Source organism: Micropterus salmoides, unplaced genomic scaffold, assembly GCF_014851395.1.
Source record: "Micropterus salmoides isolate LMB-PRFRI ecotype aquatic unplaced genomic scaffold, ASM1485139v1 Ms_hic_scaffold_9, whole genome shotgun sequence".
Classification (NCBI taxonomy): Eukaryota; Metazoa; Chordata; class Actinopteri; order Centrarchiformes; family Centrarchidae; genus Micropterus; species Micropterus salmoides.
Window position 1 is genome coordinate 8,138,750 of NW_024044681.1, and position 18,824 is coordinate 8,157,573.

The 18,824-nt window shown below is 41.1% G+C and overlaps 1 protein-coding gene across 1 annotated transcript in view; it reads right to left on the reverse strand.

The window, feature by feature from the left end:
• The window catches only part of LOC119895159 (polypeptide N-acetylgalactosaminyltransferase 10-like), a 101,635-nt gene that overhangs the window by 10,059 nt on the left and 72,752 nt on the right, over window positions 1–18,824 (reverse strand). The window contains exons 7-9 of the mRNA XM_038708061.1: window positions 14,503–14,620; window positions 7,852–7,959; window positions 803–1,024 (exon numbers count right to left, since the gene is read on the reverse strand). Of these exons, the coding sequence (XP_038563989.1) occupies window positions 803–1,024; window positions 7,852–7,959; window positions 14,503–14,620 (448 nt within the window). The remainder of the gene's footprint in view (window positions 1–802; window positions 1,025–7,851; window positions 7,960–14,502; window positions 14,621–18,824) is intronic.

The window sequence follows — 18,824 nt, forward strand, 5'->3', positions numbered from 1 at the left end:
AAAAAAAAGCCTGCGAAATCCTGGAGGGAGTGGCTACTTAGATGTCAAAGGTGGATTATCTTGTAGTCACGATGTCATGGTTTCAAATCTGACAAACCTACTGTTGAGAAAAGTCTCTCACCATCTTTCATTTTCACTCTTTGCTGTGTGTGAAAGTCATGTTATGAATATTTTTTGCAGCAGGTCAACTCTTATTTTCAGAAGATCTTAGGAAAACTCAGGATGTCTTGCAGGGCACTGCTTACTGAAACACGGCCGGGGAGATTATAGCATCAGAGTTCAGAGTGAGAACACAATGCCAAGCCAACACCGCAATCTGAAGGATCCCTCTTGGTACACAATATTTATCTCTCTGGTACGCCGTGTATGGTCATTCTTTACTGGCCTAAATATGTGTAGCCATCCTACTGAAAGCTAGACTCTACTGCATTACCCAAGTCACGTTGGGATCTGGAGGTCACATGTATTGCATTTTAAGCAGAGACAGTTAAGAAGCTAAGAATGAAGGCTTACACCACACATCTCATATCTTTCAGTCTTGGCTCTGAGGGAATATCCATATCCAGCTGTCTGGTTTAGCAACTTCGAGAGAAACAGTATCACAAACTACTGCTAGGGAGAGTTTGCCTCTACTTCTGGATCTGTGACAGACCCGAGCATGACCTGTATAAGTCCCGTACCACACCTGTTGTCCGAATTAAGCCTAAAAATTCCCCCACAGTCACGTAAGTAGAATCATCTTGCTCTTGTTTTAGCTTTTCTTGAGATGGGTAATGTGTTTAAGTCTGAAAGCTGACTGTACCTCTCCCCACGCTGCAGCAGGAGGTTCCACCGGTGGGTAGTGTTTGGGCAGATCCCAGGCCACCTCACTCATGAACCACTTGAAGCTCTTGCAGTTGAGGCGGTTCCTCAGCTCCTTCTGTGACGTCATGTCTCCTGCTGACAGGTGGCGGTACTCGGGCCGGCGCTGGTACACGTATTCGGCATATTCGTCCATCCACACCTCTGCCACACGTTTTAGGTTCTGAAATCAGAGTGGAACAGTTTTGTTTTCATTCCACATTTCAGGCAATTGGCTGACATCCAACAACTTACAGACAACAATACAGAAAGCTTGAAGTTTTCACATCAACAAAACTACAAACACTGAATACCTACCTATCTGAGAGCAGATATTAGTATTAATTTGGAGTTGTATCTTTTTTGCTTTGTTTTTCCTGATGGAAATATCTGTCTCTACAGCTGCTAGAAGCTCTAGACTATTCACCAGCTACTCTCTAACTTTGTCTGCCGTTTTGTGCAGGGCAGGTAATGTACCGTCGGTGCTGGAAACTGCACTGATGAGAAAGATGACCAAAACAGTTTCGGGCCATTTAACCACAACAATGAGCTGAACGATGTTCAGTTAATCTGAGGGGAACTGCAGATTAAGGTGATGGTTTGTCACTATCGGCTCTCTCACATAACCCACAGCCTCTAAATCCAATGGCAATTACAAAAATATTGCTTGTTTGAAATGTTTTGTTCTAAGGATGAGTTAAGTGGTGACACTTTGACACACAGTGCTACCTCAACGTAAATGCCAACACAAATGTAGATCGCCATAGACAAGTGATTCTCACTGGATGATGATGGATCTGATTGGAAATTTTGTGTTGTTGTTGTTTTTTTGTATTAAAACAGACATCCAGCATTTTATGTTGCTTTGTCGTGTTAAGGTTTATCTTTCAGATGCAGGGTGTCATCCAAGGGAGAGGGAGGAGGAAGAAGAGTTTACAGTTTGGAGAAAAGATGAGCGATGGGAGGATGCAAAAAACGCAACAGATTTTTCGATGACTCACTAAATCACTTATACTGCTAATATATTATGTATATATTGTATATTTGGTGTACATGATTGTTGATGCTAAATCTATTTTTTTTCACTGTGTCAGTCAGTAAAAAGAACATCAACTGTCTTGTTAGCAGATCTTTGTGCTCCTGGACATCACGTTTTTACTGGAACACAGACTAAGCCATCATCTGTACATCCTGCCGTCACTGGTCACTGATGTTTTGATTGATCTGACATGACAAAATGATCAAAGCTGCTCAGTAGAAAGTCAGCTAGTCATCAGTCAGGACCTGCCATCATGTCCCAGAAGGAGAGATGGGGAAAAAAGGTAAATAAAAAGAGATGAAAAGATTGAAGTAGTCCTGTTTGGTTGTGCCCAGAACCAAAAACCCTGATCTATACAAACAGAAAAGCGTCATTTTTAAATTCTAGTAATTCTCCAAATTTTCCACTAACATGTCTCCCTGCACTACTAGGAAAAGAAACATGATGCCCAAAACATTTACAACATTTCTGTTCAATAGTCATGAAAACATGATCTGTCTGAATATTTTACTCAGTGTGTAGTCCAACAAGTGGTGCAAGAAGCAAGACAAGACATGTACTGTATGTGACACTGTTAATACAGAGTAAAATTGTCTACACACTATATGGGACACCTACACATTACTTCAACATACAATTTTAAATCCATTGGCACTAATATGGAGTTGGTCCCCTCTTTGCCGCTATAACAGGTTCCACTCTTCTAGGAAGGCTTTCTACAAGATGTTGGAATTTATCTGTGGCAATTTCTGCACGTTCATCCAGAAGAGCATTTGTGAGGTCAGACGCTGATGTGGGACAGGATAGGGTCGAGGTCAGGGCTCTGTGCGGGCCAGTCAAGTTCTTCTACACCAAACTGGGAAAAAAAACATTTCTTGCTGGCTGGTTTTGTGCACTGGGGCTAAAATTGCATGTTGTAGCATCAAAATTTCCCTTAAGAAAGACCACACCATGAAAAAACAGCCGTTACCAAAAGTATTGGGACAGGGGTGTCCCGGTACTGTTGTCCACATCGTGCATGTCTTTCTAAATGTTCAGAAATTTGGGTGAATTTGAAAGTGATAGTTTAAGGATAAAATCAATGGGTTGACATAATTAAGCATCAGCTGAAATGGCTAAAATGTAGAGCCCGACCGATATGCGATTTTTAAGTCCGATACCGATTTTGATATTTGAGTTTTTTAAAATCCGATAGCCGATATATCGGCCGATTTTGTTTTTTCCCCCCTCATTTTAAGAAATGCATGACATAAACAAAGATTATCCCTAAAATTTTGTTATGCTGAGACCTCACTAAGATACCATGACATAATGCAGTATATAAATAAGTTTTGTTATTGTTAGAAATAGTACTTTGAACAAAAGTACAACAAAATATATTAAAGTTTTAATAAATAATAATAAGATTTCAAACTAAAGTTTCACATTCAAAAGAAGTGGTCACGTTAGAGAACTTTGTTAGGCAGGAAGCCGTGTTACATAGTGGTACAGCTCACATTTATTCACAAGTCCCTCTGGTTTAACCATTTCTGACACACCGACTGTAACTAGAGAGAAGCAGCTCGCAGATATATTTAGAACACGTTAAACAATATAGTTTAATAGTTCATTAATGTTAGTGCTCCTTCACTGATAAACACTGCATTGGTTTTGTGGCTAATTTATGTTTAATAATATTTAGAAGTAATGAACTAGGGAGAAATGAGGGGACAATTCACTAGAAGTGCCGCACTATTTCAGAAATGAATCTACAATCACGTCTGTCAGCGTAACCTTAGCCTCCACCACTCTACTCTACCTACTGTAACATTAAACATCCTGCTGTGACCCGTGAGAGTGCAATGAAATTCGGGAGGGCTAGCAAGTCTGGTATGAATGTTTTCAGGAGAGGAAAAGTGATGAAGGCTGTTTTTTATTATTATTTAAGTCATGTAATTGACGTGACGTATGAGCAACTCACCGTGAACACCGAGTGCGAGAGCTACCAGGAGCTCCTCACCCTAGCTCCAGTAGACTACGGTCAGCTGATGTTTTGTTCTGTTGTGCTGCAGTATTTTGAACAGAGGAGCTGCAGAGCTCTCTCTGGTGGGCAAACTACGCAACACTCATGACGTGAGGGAAGGATCAGACTCCGTTTCTTTTTTAATAGTCATTTTCGGCTGGTATAAACGCCGATGCAGCTATTTCTGCAAGTAGCTCATATCGGCCGATAATATCTGCAGAACAATAAATCGTTCGGGCTCTACTAAAATGTGTACCAAAACAAACATTTTGTATTATTGTGGATATTCATAAGAAGCCAGACGAACAGATCTATTGAACAGAAGCTCTATCAAGTCACTGCAGTTAAGCTGGTCATGTCGATAGAAGCCTAAAGTATAACTACATTAAACTAACATGTAAACTACATTTTAACACTGAGCCACCTGCAGGTCTGTTGTTAAGCTTTTGACAAGACCTCTTCCTGGGAGAAATAATGTGACAAGGAACCGTGCAAAACATGACAGAATTATCCTTTCTTCTTTATATTATATATTTTGCCTGCTAGTGTGGCCTACATATATGTCCCAAAATGCAAGTTGGCATGGGAGCTGATTTTGTGTGTTTGCATTTTTGCTGTTTTTAGTTGAGAGATACCCCTTAGATGTGTACCTCAAATGCAGTTTTGGCTCTTCTTTCATCTTTAAATGTCTTTTTATGAGTATGTTTATATCGGGTCACAAGTGTCCTCACTTCACTACAACAAAAGCAGCTTGGAATTAACGGAAAAAAACTGAAATAGTAGTTTGTTTCATCTTGGTCAAAATGCAAAAGACTGATAAAGAAAAAGTTGAAACATTTGGTTTCATTGGCTCAATCATTCTGAGAGTATCAAATTTCAGAATGAAACTGTCTGAGTGGAGTAAAAAAAAATAATTGCAGGGCAGACAGCTTCTTCAGCTTCTTTACGACAATTACAAACATGAAAGATTTACAACCCGAGCAGTGGGATGTCCATTCATCTGAAGCCTTTGAGGTGTAACGTAGTAAAAAAAACACAGAGCCTCTGCAGTAGAGATGCATGACTGAGAATACAGATAGAAGCAGCCTTGGAGGTATGGATGGTGAAATGAATGAGAATACAGGTTCAGCAAGCCTCCCGGGGAAGTATAAATACAAATTGTTCAGCCTTTGGAGGTACAGATGTAGAGGAAAAAAGCCTCCAGCCACACACACACACACACTCCCTGTAGCATAGCTAGTTGCCTGCAGCAAAACTCTGGCTCTCCGGGTGAAGTGGAGCTGAGTGGTTCTCTGTCTCCCTCCATGTTGACTGGAATCGGTGGGGGGGGGGGTGTCTGGAGGGCCTTTGTTCTCAGTATCTGTACCTGCTGAAGGGAGGTGTTCTGTAAAATAACTACGGCATCTTAATGTGCACAGACGACAATACTGGCACTCCTGAGTGTTTTTCTCAGCATGAAACAATGGAATGAAATGGATGAGAAATGCTTAAAAATCAATAGCTGTTTGATATTGAAACAGCATAGAGGCAAAGAAAGACCTGGGTTTAATTCTTACCTCAGGCAAATCATTTGTAAACCATGACTGAAGCTTCTCTTGGTGAACCATGACCAAAACTGTACACTAACCGAACTCTTTGTCTCTCAAAACAGTAATCCAGCAAGGGACAAAATCAATGCAGCAGTTTCTCATATAGGTAAACCTTCAAATTACCTTGCTTTAACTGAATATTCTGTCACTGACTGAATTCTTTTTAGCAATGAGGGAAAAAATTGACGGCTTTCTCTCATTTTGACAGATTAAATCTGAGGGCGATCTACCGTAGTGTTAAGTAATTCAGATGCAACACTGTCAGTAACCACATGTAGACCCCCTGCAGTAGACCCCTGTCCAGTCGATGGCAGTGTATATATTAATTAGCTGTTGTCTAGTAGTCCTGTCTTTGATCTCACACACATGACCTCATTGTCTAGCTGGCTTTAGCCATCGCAATGGTACACTATATCGCTCCATAGCCCAGCTAATCGTAAAATGTCACGGCAGCTGAGTGTCTGAAGCTTCTTTAGAAAGACCAAGACCAAGATGTGGTTGATAAACAAGGCCAAAAGGGAGGGATTGATGTGGTGAAGTGTGAAGGATGTTAATGTTTATTTGCCAGCGAGAGCTACTGTTACAGGGAAGCAAATGGGAGCAAGGAGGTAAAAACCCCTCATCTGCGTGGTAAGTTCTGCATATTAAATGTTATTGTGATTGAGTTGTTTCTGAAAATGAAATGCTTTTAGAGGCTATATCTCATTATCATTTAAAAAACAATAATCACAGGTAATATTTAGTTTATGACGGTATTTTTTTTTAACCCCGTCTGACAACGGGAAAACTTTTGCCGCAACACACTGACATCATCCCGTAAGACGCGGTGTCCAACACTATTGCGACAGATGATAAAATTAAAGTTGCTGTGATAACCATCCAGAGCTATAAAAATCCTCTAAATATCTCAAAATACATTTTATGTATGACAACACTGTGTCCACATTAAATGGCCAAAAACAACAAGAAAATTAGCCTAAATCTCATCCTCCTCTTTCAGCCGCCAACAAAACCTTTTTCACAAGCTCTCCTGCTTGGGAGAAAGCAGACCCTGTATCTGCACCCAAACTTTCAATAAATCTCTTTGCATTCGTAACATTTTATTTTCTATCTTGAGTGTAATTTGTTTTGTTGCTGCTTTTGGCTGCTATTTGTAAAAAAACATTTTCAAAACATTCAAAACAGTTTTTTTTTTATCTGCACCTTTGTTAAAAAACAGACTTAAATGAAGCATCCCGACACCTCAGACCATCCTCTTTGATGGGAGACACAGCGGTGTTTGTCTCTTTTTATTATTTTGCAAAAAAAAAGCTTTCTCCACCATCAGCTGAAGCTATAATGTACATTTAATAGTATGTCAGTTAGTTCAGCCCCCATTGTGTAGGGAAACAAACAGTCCTTGATTCATTATCTGACTTCAATCACACCAGAAATTAAAAAAACCAAATCATATTAGAACGGTTTGTATTTGTGACCTGCAGTCTCATCCATTCCTGTCATTACCAAACAAACACACTGGTTATCCAGTCAACTAAAGCAAATCACTTCAAAGAGAAAGGCCTGCTTCTATATTTGACTCTTTTTAAATTACTATGCAGAGAAGGACACATGGGACAACACAGAATTCATCACAGCCTCGAGTACAGTAGGTATTTTTGTATTGTTAAACTTGCTGCCTGTTTGCTCTCGGCATTCAATACAGCCTCAGTGAGATTCTAATGGTCAGACCCACAAAAACAAAGGCCAAGAGGTTTAATTACATATTCAGCTGAGCCAAACAGAGCCAGGTGTCAGACTGAGGCTGAGTCATGCATAGTGAATCGTGTTTAGCTACAGGCCACATGGACAATTTAAAATAAATTCTCATACTGTGTAGAAGTGGTTAAGATGGGATAAAGACATTTAAGCTCATTACTAGAAAACTGTAAAATGTGGATACAGGGTTTGATACGTCCACTGCAAAAGATATGAAAGGTGGTGCCCGATGTAAAAAAAATAACTGAAATGTTGATCTGAGGTGCCGCTTTACCCAAACATGTTTCAGTTATATTTGGGGCTGGGTATCAAAATCAATTAATTTACCTGCATTGTACTGGAGTTGAAGCAGAAGTCTTGGTGATAGAAATCTGAAGCTATCAGCATGACTAGAATCCACTTAGTGAGAAAATATATTTTTATTTATTAAATTTGGGTAAATTGATTCTTTAATATTTAATTGTTCTCCATATTTTTCTTGTTGAAAATGTGAAACATTTCATGTTTGTGTAGAAACATAAACAAAGGCAACAAACAAGGAATGGAAATAAAGACACTTTCCCCACAGGTGTTTTAGACCAATTGTTTGCATAGAAAGACTTTGTATTCACATGATCCAGACTCACCCTCGCCAGGCTGACCCCACCGGGAACTTTGTAGGGGACGTACTTCCTGTAGATGTGTCCCACCCTGGAGCAAGGGATGTCCTCCATCCGACCACCACACATCCACACCTACAGAAAGAGAGGGAGAGATTAAGCAGTGATAAAGATGATCTGGGGCGGGGGGGTTTGGTCAAAGCTGCTTTGCTGGTGTTTGTTTAACTGAATATCAGATGAGCTAACAAGGTCAACAAATCAGAGGGATGAAACAAACTGTGTGAGAAAGACAAAGCGCTCGGAGATATGATGGAGACAAAGAAATGGAGAGCAAACAAGGTTAGGATGTAAAGAAAGGGAAAATGGATGGAGTGGGTGGATGACTGAAACAGAGGGGACATGGAGCAGTGTACGCTGTTGCAGGGTACATTGACTGGGTCATGAATCATTGGAGACATGGATACAAGGAGGGAGAGGGTGCACCTGGGAAAATAGAAAAGTAAAAAGAGGTAGAGATGCAGTACAGTCAGAGCATAGACTGTAGAAAAGACGTCCCTTTTGGTTTTTTGGAGCCAAAAGTGGGTGGAGATGGGGAGGGATATGCATTGCTATGCCTGACAGTTCACCACGGTAGAGACTTGTCAATCATCTTGTAGCCCCGCCCTAAAGCCTCCCCTGCTTTCTGGTCTCTGTTCCTCTAAATGGGACCATAATTTACTAAATGAACATCATGCTGTGTTGAAGAAGACTTGAAACTAGCGACTGAGACCATAAACTCATCAGGAAAGAGTTTACTGAGGGAATAAATCAGCTGAGAAGTAGCCTCATATCTGAATTCTTTTTGCAACCAGCGGAGTTGCCCCCTGCTGGCTGTTAGAAATAATGCAGGTATTGGCTTCACTTTTAAGACCTGGAGGTTCCTGAGTCCAGACAGATTAATATGTTGCTAGGTTAGACAAAAGCTTAACAGTTGCAGATATTAAAGGTTCAGTGTGTAAGGTTTAGTGGCATTTAACGGTGAGGTTGTGAATTGCAACCACCTGTCCAGGCTACCACTAGCCCCCCTAACCTTTTAAAGAGTGTAGGACAGCTACGGTGGCTGACACAGGACAAAAGGTGTCTCTTCTGAGACAGCAGAGAGTGGCCAGTCAAGATGAGGTTTCTGTAGGTATATGCACTAAGAAATTATATTTAATTATTCAGTAAAACCATATGTTATTGTGACTTGGCCACTGACAGATAACATGAGTGTGAAACACTGTCATTGTTTCTGCACCACAGTCCATTATAAACCACACATTAGATAAATTTTATACAAACACTGACAAGTGAAACATGTTTACTCTCTCTGTGACTATAGACCCTCGCCAAATCTCGCCAACAATAATATCTGGCCCGCTGCCAGATTATGGTGCTTTGATAGCGGCATAAAATATAGATAAATAAATACTTTGATGGCGGTGCTGAAACAGATCTCATGACAGCAACAGTTACTCACTTCCTCTTTAGTAGTTTTGCCTACAAAATATAAGCATGAGAAGCTTGTTTACTATACTGTGATCCTGAAAAACAGTCACTGCAGAATCCATTTGTTGAAGAGAGAAAAAAAAAAAAGTTGTCCTGAGGTGGGATCAAACACACAAGCCGAGTCCTGCACTTTAACAACTGAGCTGACCAAACTCCACGTCAATGTCCTCAAATATTATGCCTTATATTCTATATAATGGTTTCAAAAATCACTCCGATGCTAAACTTATCTGCAGACCCCTGCTGTATATTATTACTTCTCTTCTTTCGTAGTGTTGAGCGTCTACACTGCCTGAATTCTATCAGATGTAGAACAAGAGGAACGTAGTGACGAAACGCGCTCTGTAGTGCTGTTTGTCCGTTTTCAGCACCTGTAGAAACATGACGACGCAATATGGCAACGTCCAAGGAAGGAGGGGCCTGCGGTTGTGACTCATTCTTAAGTAATAAAAACATAATGGTTTATTGCATAAGGTCTTTATAAACCACTGAAAACATAGTTATGGATCTTATATTGCATTTCTGTCACTAGATCCTCAGAAATATTACACACTGAACCTTTAATCCTCTTCTGAGGAGAGCAGCAGTGAGAACACCACTAAAAGTGACAAAATGACTCCAAAGTTCATGCGTTTCTGGACTGCATGGAGACCAGACCGAGTAAATGACATCAAAGAGAACAAGTCAGTCATGCTTAGCTGAATCACAAAAACTGACTTGATTTGTTACTTTTGGAAGGCAGAGACACCTTTTATGTCTATAACATGTAAGCATTTGAAATTTAAAAGATAGATTTTGGGTGATTTGGAACAGAACAGTTTTCTGAAGGTCAGGCAGTTGAACACTTGACAGAGCGCTGCTCAACTTATGCGTCTCACTTTCATAGATTTGCAGAAATCTATGAAAGTGTGACATAGCTTACAGTAGCTCTTGCTTAGGCAGGTACAGAACTGCAGAGAAAGGACAATATTACTGTTTTAAACTGTTAAACATGCTTGAGCTTTTCAATTTAAACATTGTTGTCGTTTCAAAATTCATGTCACAGGGATAAATGGAAAGCAATGGTTGCCCGAAATGGTAAGTTAAAAAACTCAAAAAGCATGCAGTTATTATAAAATTATAGGCAACAATGTGTATTTTTCAATTGATTGTGCAGCATGTCAGTGTATTCTCCATCATTCAAATTAATAACATCCCATCCAACCATGTTAAACTTTCCAAAAAACAAACTGTGATGCAGGAGACTTCTTGTGACTGTGATCACACCCATGCTGGGTTATTCATACTTCCCTTGACCTCTCTTGCCACCTCACAGCATATCGTCCTCCACAAGCTCCCAGATCTTGCAAGCTACTCCTACTACCGTCGTGACTAGAATCTCTCTCTTCGTGTACAGATAACTACACTACACCACAAGTCATTATTTTCTTTTTTTTTTTTACAATTTTGCTACTGTAGTGCTTTTATTCAGATTGACTTCCAATACCTCAGAGTAGAGTGTCTTTCTCAAGAACACGTCTGATGATGGGCATGGACTGATCACAGGGGAAGCTCACTGAGTCAATAATGAGAGGAAGGTGTTGCTCTTTCCCTGACCGATGAACTTTTGTTTTGGACATGGCAATTTCCAGTTTGTTGATATTCTGCATCACTCCCCTCCCCTGATCCTCCAGAGTGGACATCAGCTGGCTGCTATTTCAATTCAATTACTCTTTGTCAGGTTTGTTGCACCACTCCAGCTTGGACAAACAGAATCGGGGGAAATAACAGATTGAATCCACCCTCTCCACATCTCGCTGTAGGGAAGGTCGGACCTGCTGTGGCAATCCCTTCTCTCGTCTTCATTCCTGACTGAAACACTTGAGCTTAATAACAGGAGGGACTTGCTGCAGGAGGGATCAAGAGCTTGAGTTCAGCATCTGTAAGATTAAACTGAAAGTCTTACTCACCTCGAACACGACCTCTACAATCTGCTCACCTCAAACCATGAAGACTAAAACCACACCAACGCCATTACGATCTCTTCTAAAAATAATAACTTTAATTTAGTGCTTTTCAAAAACAAGTTACAAAATGCAATGACATTGGTGCCATTCAATATTCTACAACTGAGATTGCATTTCCCTCAACAACATCAACAGCAATTACATACAAGTGATAATGATGAGTGATTATCTGATTATTTATCTGTTGGCAGTAACCTAATTTTTGTGCAAATGAGGCCCGTGGTTTCCTTGATGAGGTTAATAGACAAAGAGAAACCTGCTTTAAGTGTTACCTGGAGAAACCAAATTTGATGGCCATGCATACTTAAAGTAGCCTGTGGAGTTTTTGAGCAACAGTATCACTATGGAGCACTGTTCTCTCAACGGGTCCCTGTTTTGTTAGTATCTTTCAGCACATGCAGACCCATATTCATGTGCACGTTCATGCAGGCATGAATGCAACACACATTCCTGCAGATGCCGTCACATTTTTCTGCTGATAAAACATTGGTGGCATTAAAATGCTAAGGAAGAAGCAGACTGCAAGAAAGCAAACATGGATTTAAACAATGCAGGTTTCAAATGACTCCAAAATGAGGCTTTTCTAATGTTTGTTAGGCCTTACTTATACACACATCGGCTTTTGGTAAGAAAAGTCCACATGGTACCTATAACGATGCTTCTTTAAGAGTTTAAGTCTTTTCATTGAAAGGACAAAGATTCAGGGCAGGGAAGGTAGTATAATTGCAACAAGAATGAAAATATGCATTGTTGCCGCTTCCACTATCTGAACTCCAATCTATCTGTTATAAACTTAACTTCAACTCCCAACTAAGCCAGCTTTTACAAAGAAAGATATTCATAACATTCAATGACATACAAGCTAAAATATGCTTCAAGTCTAAATAACTGTTACTTAAGCCTTTTTTAAAATACATTTGAATTTAGGATGGATTTTAACAAGCATCGACATTGAACGCTTAACCAATAGTCTAGAACAACAGACAAGGTGATTTGAGGGTCAAGAAAACAGGTTACGATCCTCTCACAACTGTCAATTGTGACATTTGACATCATCTGACATCAACTGACATTTGTTGAAGATGGGGCAATGGGTAGCTTCCTCTGTGCTTTGGAGCGTGTTGTTTTGTCTTGTTAAGTTTGTAAATTCAGTTTTCTGCTGTAATACCTGGAGCTACACGGACATCAGGGAAAACAGCAACTGTTGCACAGAGAGGATGAACTTCAGCTACTGGAGGGGAAAAACTACTCCCCTACTGCCCTCGTGAGTTTGTTTCATTCACTCTGATCGGCATTTACATTCCACCGCAGGCCAACGTGCAGGACGCACAGCACATGCTTGCCAACTAGGTTCAGTTGTGTGGAGCAGACAAACCCGGAGACAAAGATAATCTCAGCCATGAGCTTGTCTGATCACAGAGGAGAATATTTTAGATAATGGTTTCACTAGGGCTGGGCGATATGGACCAAAAAGTCATATCCCGGTATATAATTCTGATATAAAATATATATCTGTGTTTAGCTGGCACGTTTTTACTATTTGTAGTATCTTGTTTTTTATTTCATGATTTTAATTATACTTCATTCTCCTCCTTATTTAAGTGTCACTCACATTTTGAATCCGCCTCCTCTGCTGACATCACATCAGCGTGACCTGCTTCTTTCAATCTCTCCCTCTCCTTGTAAGTCTGCTCTGGTGACTTTCTCCATCAGTTGTAGGCTATGTTAAATAAAGTCCCCCAAAAAACAGAACTTTTCTTCTGGACTTTTCCACTTGCGATTCCATTCACAGCAGCAGCTGCGGCACATTTTGAGGAGACGTGTTTACGACGTAGCTAACGAATGACATCTGACTGGTGTGTTCACTGTTGCTTTCCCTGGTCCGTTCATGTAAAATATCCACCGTGGTGCTACATGTAACGTAATAACTCCATGTTTCTCTGATAGATGCTACAATGTGTTGCCTAACCTGGGCGGCCCGCTGAAATAAAGTGTAGGCTATGTGTGGGAAACACTGACTGAACTGTTGTTTTTTTCTTTTTACAAGCCAGGTCTTCAGCAGTGTTTCTGCAATGTGTCTTCCTCCACGTGGTTAGAGAGACGCTGGCAGGACTTAAGGGAAACTCAGAATCAAACTATATTAGGTATAAACGGTACTGTCTAATTGTATATCTCTTCTGAAATTATAACTGTGTACCTCATTATACCGATATACCGCCCAGCCCTAGGTTCCCCCACGGTAAGCAATGCCTATCACGCTGTCCCCACACTGCACTGGGACAGTCTGACCATGTCAGGCTCCACCTGATTCCTGCATACTGGCAGAAATTAAAGCTAGAAGAAGTAGAGGGTAAAACAATTTGACAGTAATTTGATTTGGATGCTCAATTTTTATAAACAACAAATCCACTCCACTGGAAATTTCACTCTAAGGAACAGCATTTAGCATCACGCTGCAGCATATGTCCAATCAAATGAACTACCCAGCAGTGGTCTTTGTGCTTAATTGAGTGAGACGACAAAAGTCCTTACTCATTCAAAGCAAAATTCAATTATTGTGATGGGCCATTCTGTCTGTCCAGAGCTCACTGACAGAGGCAGCAGAGACGAAGGGGAGATTAGTTCTTAACATGCTGGCCAAGTCACATGCAGTTCTGGCTATGCTATAGAATAATTCATGCTGAAGCACCAGACAAAAGCATAATCTAATTTGTTATTCTGAGTATGATTAACGTGGAGAGTCTTCCATGCTAGAGAGCATGTTTGGTTCAAACCATAACCAATAATGAGGAATGTCTCATGGGCTAAATAAGCTTGTATTTTTTTTTTAGCTATTCAGTTAATAAGCTGTGAATAAACATTAAATGAAATGAGAAAGAGTTGAATCTGAACTCAGCAATCACCCTAACTAGACTAGAAGGAGCTCTGGAGGAACCTTGAATATACAGTGATGTGCACAAAGATTCAAGAAATATATATATATATAACACTGCATGGGTCACAATGCTCATTATGTTCCACATACAGATAATATTCAATAAGAGTGGAAGATGGAAGGAGCCATTCACTTGTTGGGATTCATGTCAACGCAGATGTCAAATTATTTTTTACACTACACTCTGTGTTAGTGCGTTAAATTTTTTACCTTGAAGGAGATCTCGTACTGTTCTCCTCCCCAGATCTCCAGACCCGTGTCATATCCTCCCAGCTCCCAGAACCACTTCCTGTCCACAGCAAACAGTCCGCCTGCCATCACTGGTGACCTGGAAGGCACAGCAGACACACAGTCACACACAGTAAAGGACAAAAAAAATGAGACTCTCCACTTGCCACAGTTTTCTCCATCCCTTTTCTTCTCATCTCTCAGCTGTGATCACATACTGTTTAGCAAAAAACAAAAATCCAACAGTGTAATAAAAGCGTGTTGCCTTTTTCTAAAAAACAACAAGATGTTGTCTGAGGTATCACCATAACCAAAATTCCATAAATGGCATAGCATCGGTACAGCTCATAGCTCTACTTACATTAGATTTCTTGCTAGTTGTTGATTTTCAACAGTTGGGCGTTTTAGGCAGTTGTAAGAACACTCCTAGGTAGTTGTAATGGGTCTCTGCTTGATTGTTAAAGGATAATTTCGGTATTTTTAAACCTGGGCTGGGCCCTTCTCTAACATATTTATAGGTACAAAAAGTTTGTGTGCAGTAGATGGCTTCAGTCAGTGGAGACGTGAGTCAGATTTGAAGAGAGGAGCTTGTTGTGTTGGGGTAATGTTTGGAAATAAAATCTTGCTAGCAGCTCCTCTACGTACTCATCTCCCTCGTTTCCACCAGCAATTCTTGCAAAAACTCGCCTCTCACAAGATTTCAGGGCGAGATTTGAGCGTGCCTTTCCATGATGTTGTCAGACACCTGGTGTAACTCTGAGCCCATCAGTGACAAAAAGATTGGGATTCTTTGCAGCCACTGCAGTCTACTACTACTGCACGGATTCTAAAACATTTTGTACCTCCCAGTCATTTTGACCCCAAAATATGTGAAAATAGATCCCATGTATAAAAATACCAAAATTATCCTTTAAGGTGGTGCCATGGCTGCTTCGTATGTAATAACTGCGATGGTGAGTGTTAGTTTTGTGTAGTGAGTACAGCATGACGACCAACTATGTGTGGTAGTACCAAAGGTAGTGCTTATTCTCCTGGCAGTAGTGTATAAAAGGACCAGGGGGACAGACAGACACTGGGTGTCCAGCACCACATGGAGAAAGAGAGGGGTTGTGTGTGAAATTATTTCCTCAGTAAGTCACTTCTCCCTGTGCAAAAGACACTCTGACATAGTAGGCAGTAAATTGAGATTTTAGACAGTTATGAATCACCACCGCGACCCTGTACGCAGGATAAGCGGTTGACGATGGATGGATGGATGGATGAATCACCACTTTGAGACTTCACTGAGGTAATGCTGTTAGCATAAAGTAGTGAACATAACATTGACACTACTTTTTTGTTACATTGTGGGGATTTTTTAAGGGCAAAATGTACATATTGGAGATTAAATATAGTGCACTAGTAAATAGGGAGTAATTTCAGAGACATCCAGACAGACTGTGTTTGACTGTTTCAGCACTATAGACAGAGTACAGTGTCACTACAAAGGGAAACACTATATAAATATACACGCGCAGGAAAAACTATGTGATCTGATTTTCATCTAAGTCGCAACAATAGACAAACACAGTCTGCTTAAACTAATACCACACTAACACTTATCATGTTTTCGTTGAACACACTGTGTAAACATTCACAGTGCAGGAAAAAAAGTATGTAAACCTTGGATTTAATGAGAGAAACAAATTTTATATATATATATAGACGCAGGTATGTGAGCCCTTTTGAATTACCTGGATTTCTGACAAACAAAGTCTGCTTAAACTACATTTATTCATTTATCTGACGCTTTTATCCAAAGCGACTTACAATTAATTGCTATACATGTCAGAGGTCGCACGCCTCTGGAGCAACAAGGGGTTAAGTGTCTTGCTCAGGTACACAATGGTTGGATTGAACCTGGGTCTCTCACACCAAAGGCAGGCATCTTATCCACTGTTCCATCACCACCCAACTAATTAAACTAACTAAAAACTAATACCACACAAACAATTTTCATCAGGTTTTGAGAAACCAAGTCCATATTCAACCAGGTATATCTTCAACCAAGTCCAGTTTAACCTTCGTTGGATATATTAATTCAATTCATTTAATTTATACAATGAATATTAGCCTATGGTTACACTCATTTTTTTCAACCTGGGAATGACTGAGCCTTGGCATTACATATAATAGAAGGTGTATGCTTCCCCAATTATGCTGTTGTCACTTAACTTGTTTTCCTTGAACATTCAAGCCAGGTTTGCACATATGAGCTCATGCTGCACAGCTGAATGTATAAAACAGTTAAATCACAAGGGTCTATTTCAGACCACACATGATTAAATCAAGAGAAATGCAGTTCTGTCTAATATATTCTTACAGTTTACAGGGTATGGGATGAGTCAGGGTTTATTGCTCCTCAGAATTGTGCATTAGTCTGCTGTATGTGCCTGCATGTGTTTAACAACCCAGTGACACCCTGAACAGTTCACAACCTGAACCATTGTAAATTCTGACTTGTGTGACAAGCTCTGCGGTGCCAAACAACATAATGGCCCTCAATGGAGTGCAGAGGGAGCTCCTCCCTGGAGTGGAACTGAATGAAATGTATTGAACGGCTTCTCATCAGGACACCAGTGTCAATTGGTAGAAAACAGGAGGAACAGAAGAGAAGACAATTTTTATTTTCTGCATTGATCTATGGTGGCTAGCCATTGTGCTTGTCTTTCCTTTCATCTTAACCTAAAACAAAGAAGCCATATGGAAAATCTTTTACATTCTTTTTACATGCACTAAAGGCATTTTTGCCTGGATTCTGAGGTAATTTGTGACTATACAGTAAATCCAGGCTCAGAATAGAATATTGTTTCATTTCACATCCAATGTTGGGATACCAATTATCAGGTGTGTTTATACAGAACTGAGGTCTGTGTGGGTTTAAAACATTTCAACTTAAGCAAATAATGTGTGCTTTATGACTCCACTTCAAGGAAGTACAAAGGGAAAAAATAAGTATAAGGAAAGAAACTGGAGGAAAATAACAAAGAACTGGAGTACCTGGCAAGTGTCAGAGTCTCAGGCTAGAATTATGGCTCAAAGATACACGTCTCAGAGGATCTACAGCGGCGGACACCTCCCAAATCTCAACAATGTATTGTGTGGACTTCAAGAAATGTGATTTGATGTTGTGATTGGCTGTCAGGAGTTTTACATTTGTAAATCTATGTGAAACAGCCACACATTTGTCTACAATGCAGCCTCGTCAAATCGCTATATTGGTATATTGTTTTTGGTGAGTAATGATTATTTGTCCTGGAGTGGGTTTGGGAGTGTGCCCATCCAGTCTACATGTGCTTTGTAGATCTGGAGAAGGCGTATGTCCTGGTCCCCCTGGAGATACTGTGGGAGGTGCTGCGGGAGTATGGGGTGAGGGGGGCCCTTCTCAGGGCTATCCAATCCCTGTACATCCAAAGCGAGAGCTGTGTCCGAGTACTCGGCAGTAAGTCGGACTCCAGGTGAGGGTTGGCCTTCGCCAGGGCTGCGCTTTGTCACCAATCCTGTTTGTGATTTTCATGGACAGGATATCGAGGCGTAGTCGTGGCGAGGAGGGGCTGCGGTTCGGTGGGCTTGGGATCTCGTCACTGCTTTTTGCGGATGATGTGGTCCTGATGGCTTCATCGGTCCGTGACCTTCAGCTCTCACTAGATCGGTTCGCAGCAGAGTGCGAAGCGGTTGGGATGAGGATTAGCACCTCTAAATCTGTGGCCATGGTTCTCAGCAGGAAACCGGTGGAGTGCCAACTCCAAGTAGGGAATGAGTCCTTACCCCAAGTGAAGGAGTTCAACTGTGAGTTCAAGTACCTCGGGGTCTTGTTCACGAGTGAGGGGAGACTGGAGCAGGAGATTGGCTGGAGAATCGGAGCAGCGGGGGACGGTATTGCACTCGCTTTATCGCACCGTTGTGACAAAAAGAGAGCTGAGCCGTAAGGGTTTCCTCAGGCGGGTTACCGGTGTCTCCCTTACAGATAGGGTGAGAAGCTCGACCATCCGCGAGGAGCTCAGAGTAGAGCCGCTGCTCCTTTGCGTTGAAAGGAGCTAGTTGAGGTGGTTTGGGCATCTGGTAAGGATGCCTCCTGGACGCCTCCCTAGGGAGGTGTTCCAGGCACGTCCAGCTGGGAGGAGGCCTCGGGGAAGACCCAGGACTAGGTGGAGAGATTATATCTCCACACTGGCCTGGGAACGCCTCGGGATCCCCCAGTCAGAGCTGGTTAATGTGGCTCGAGAAAGAGAAGTTTGGGGTCCCCTGCTGGAGCTGCTGCCCCC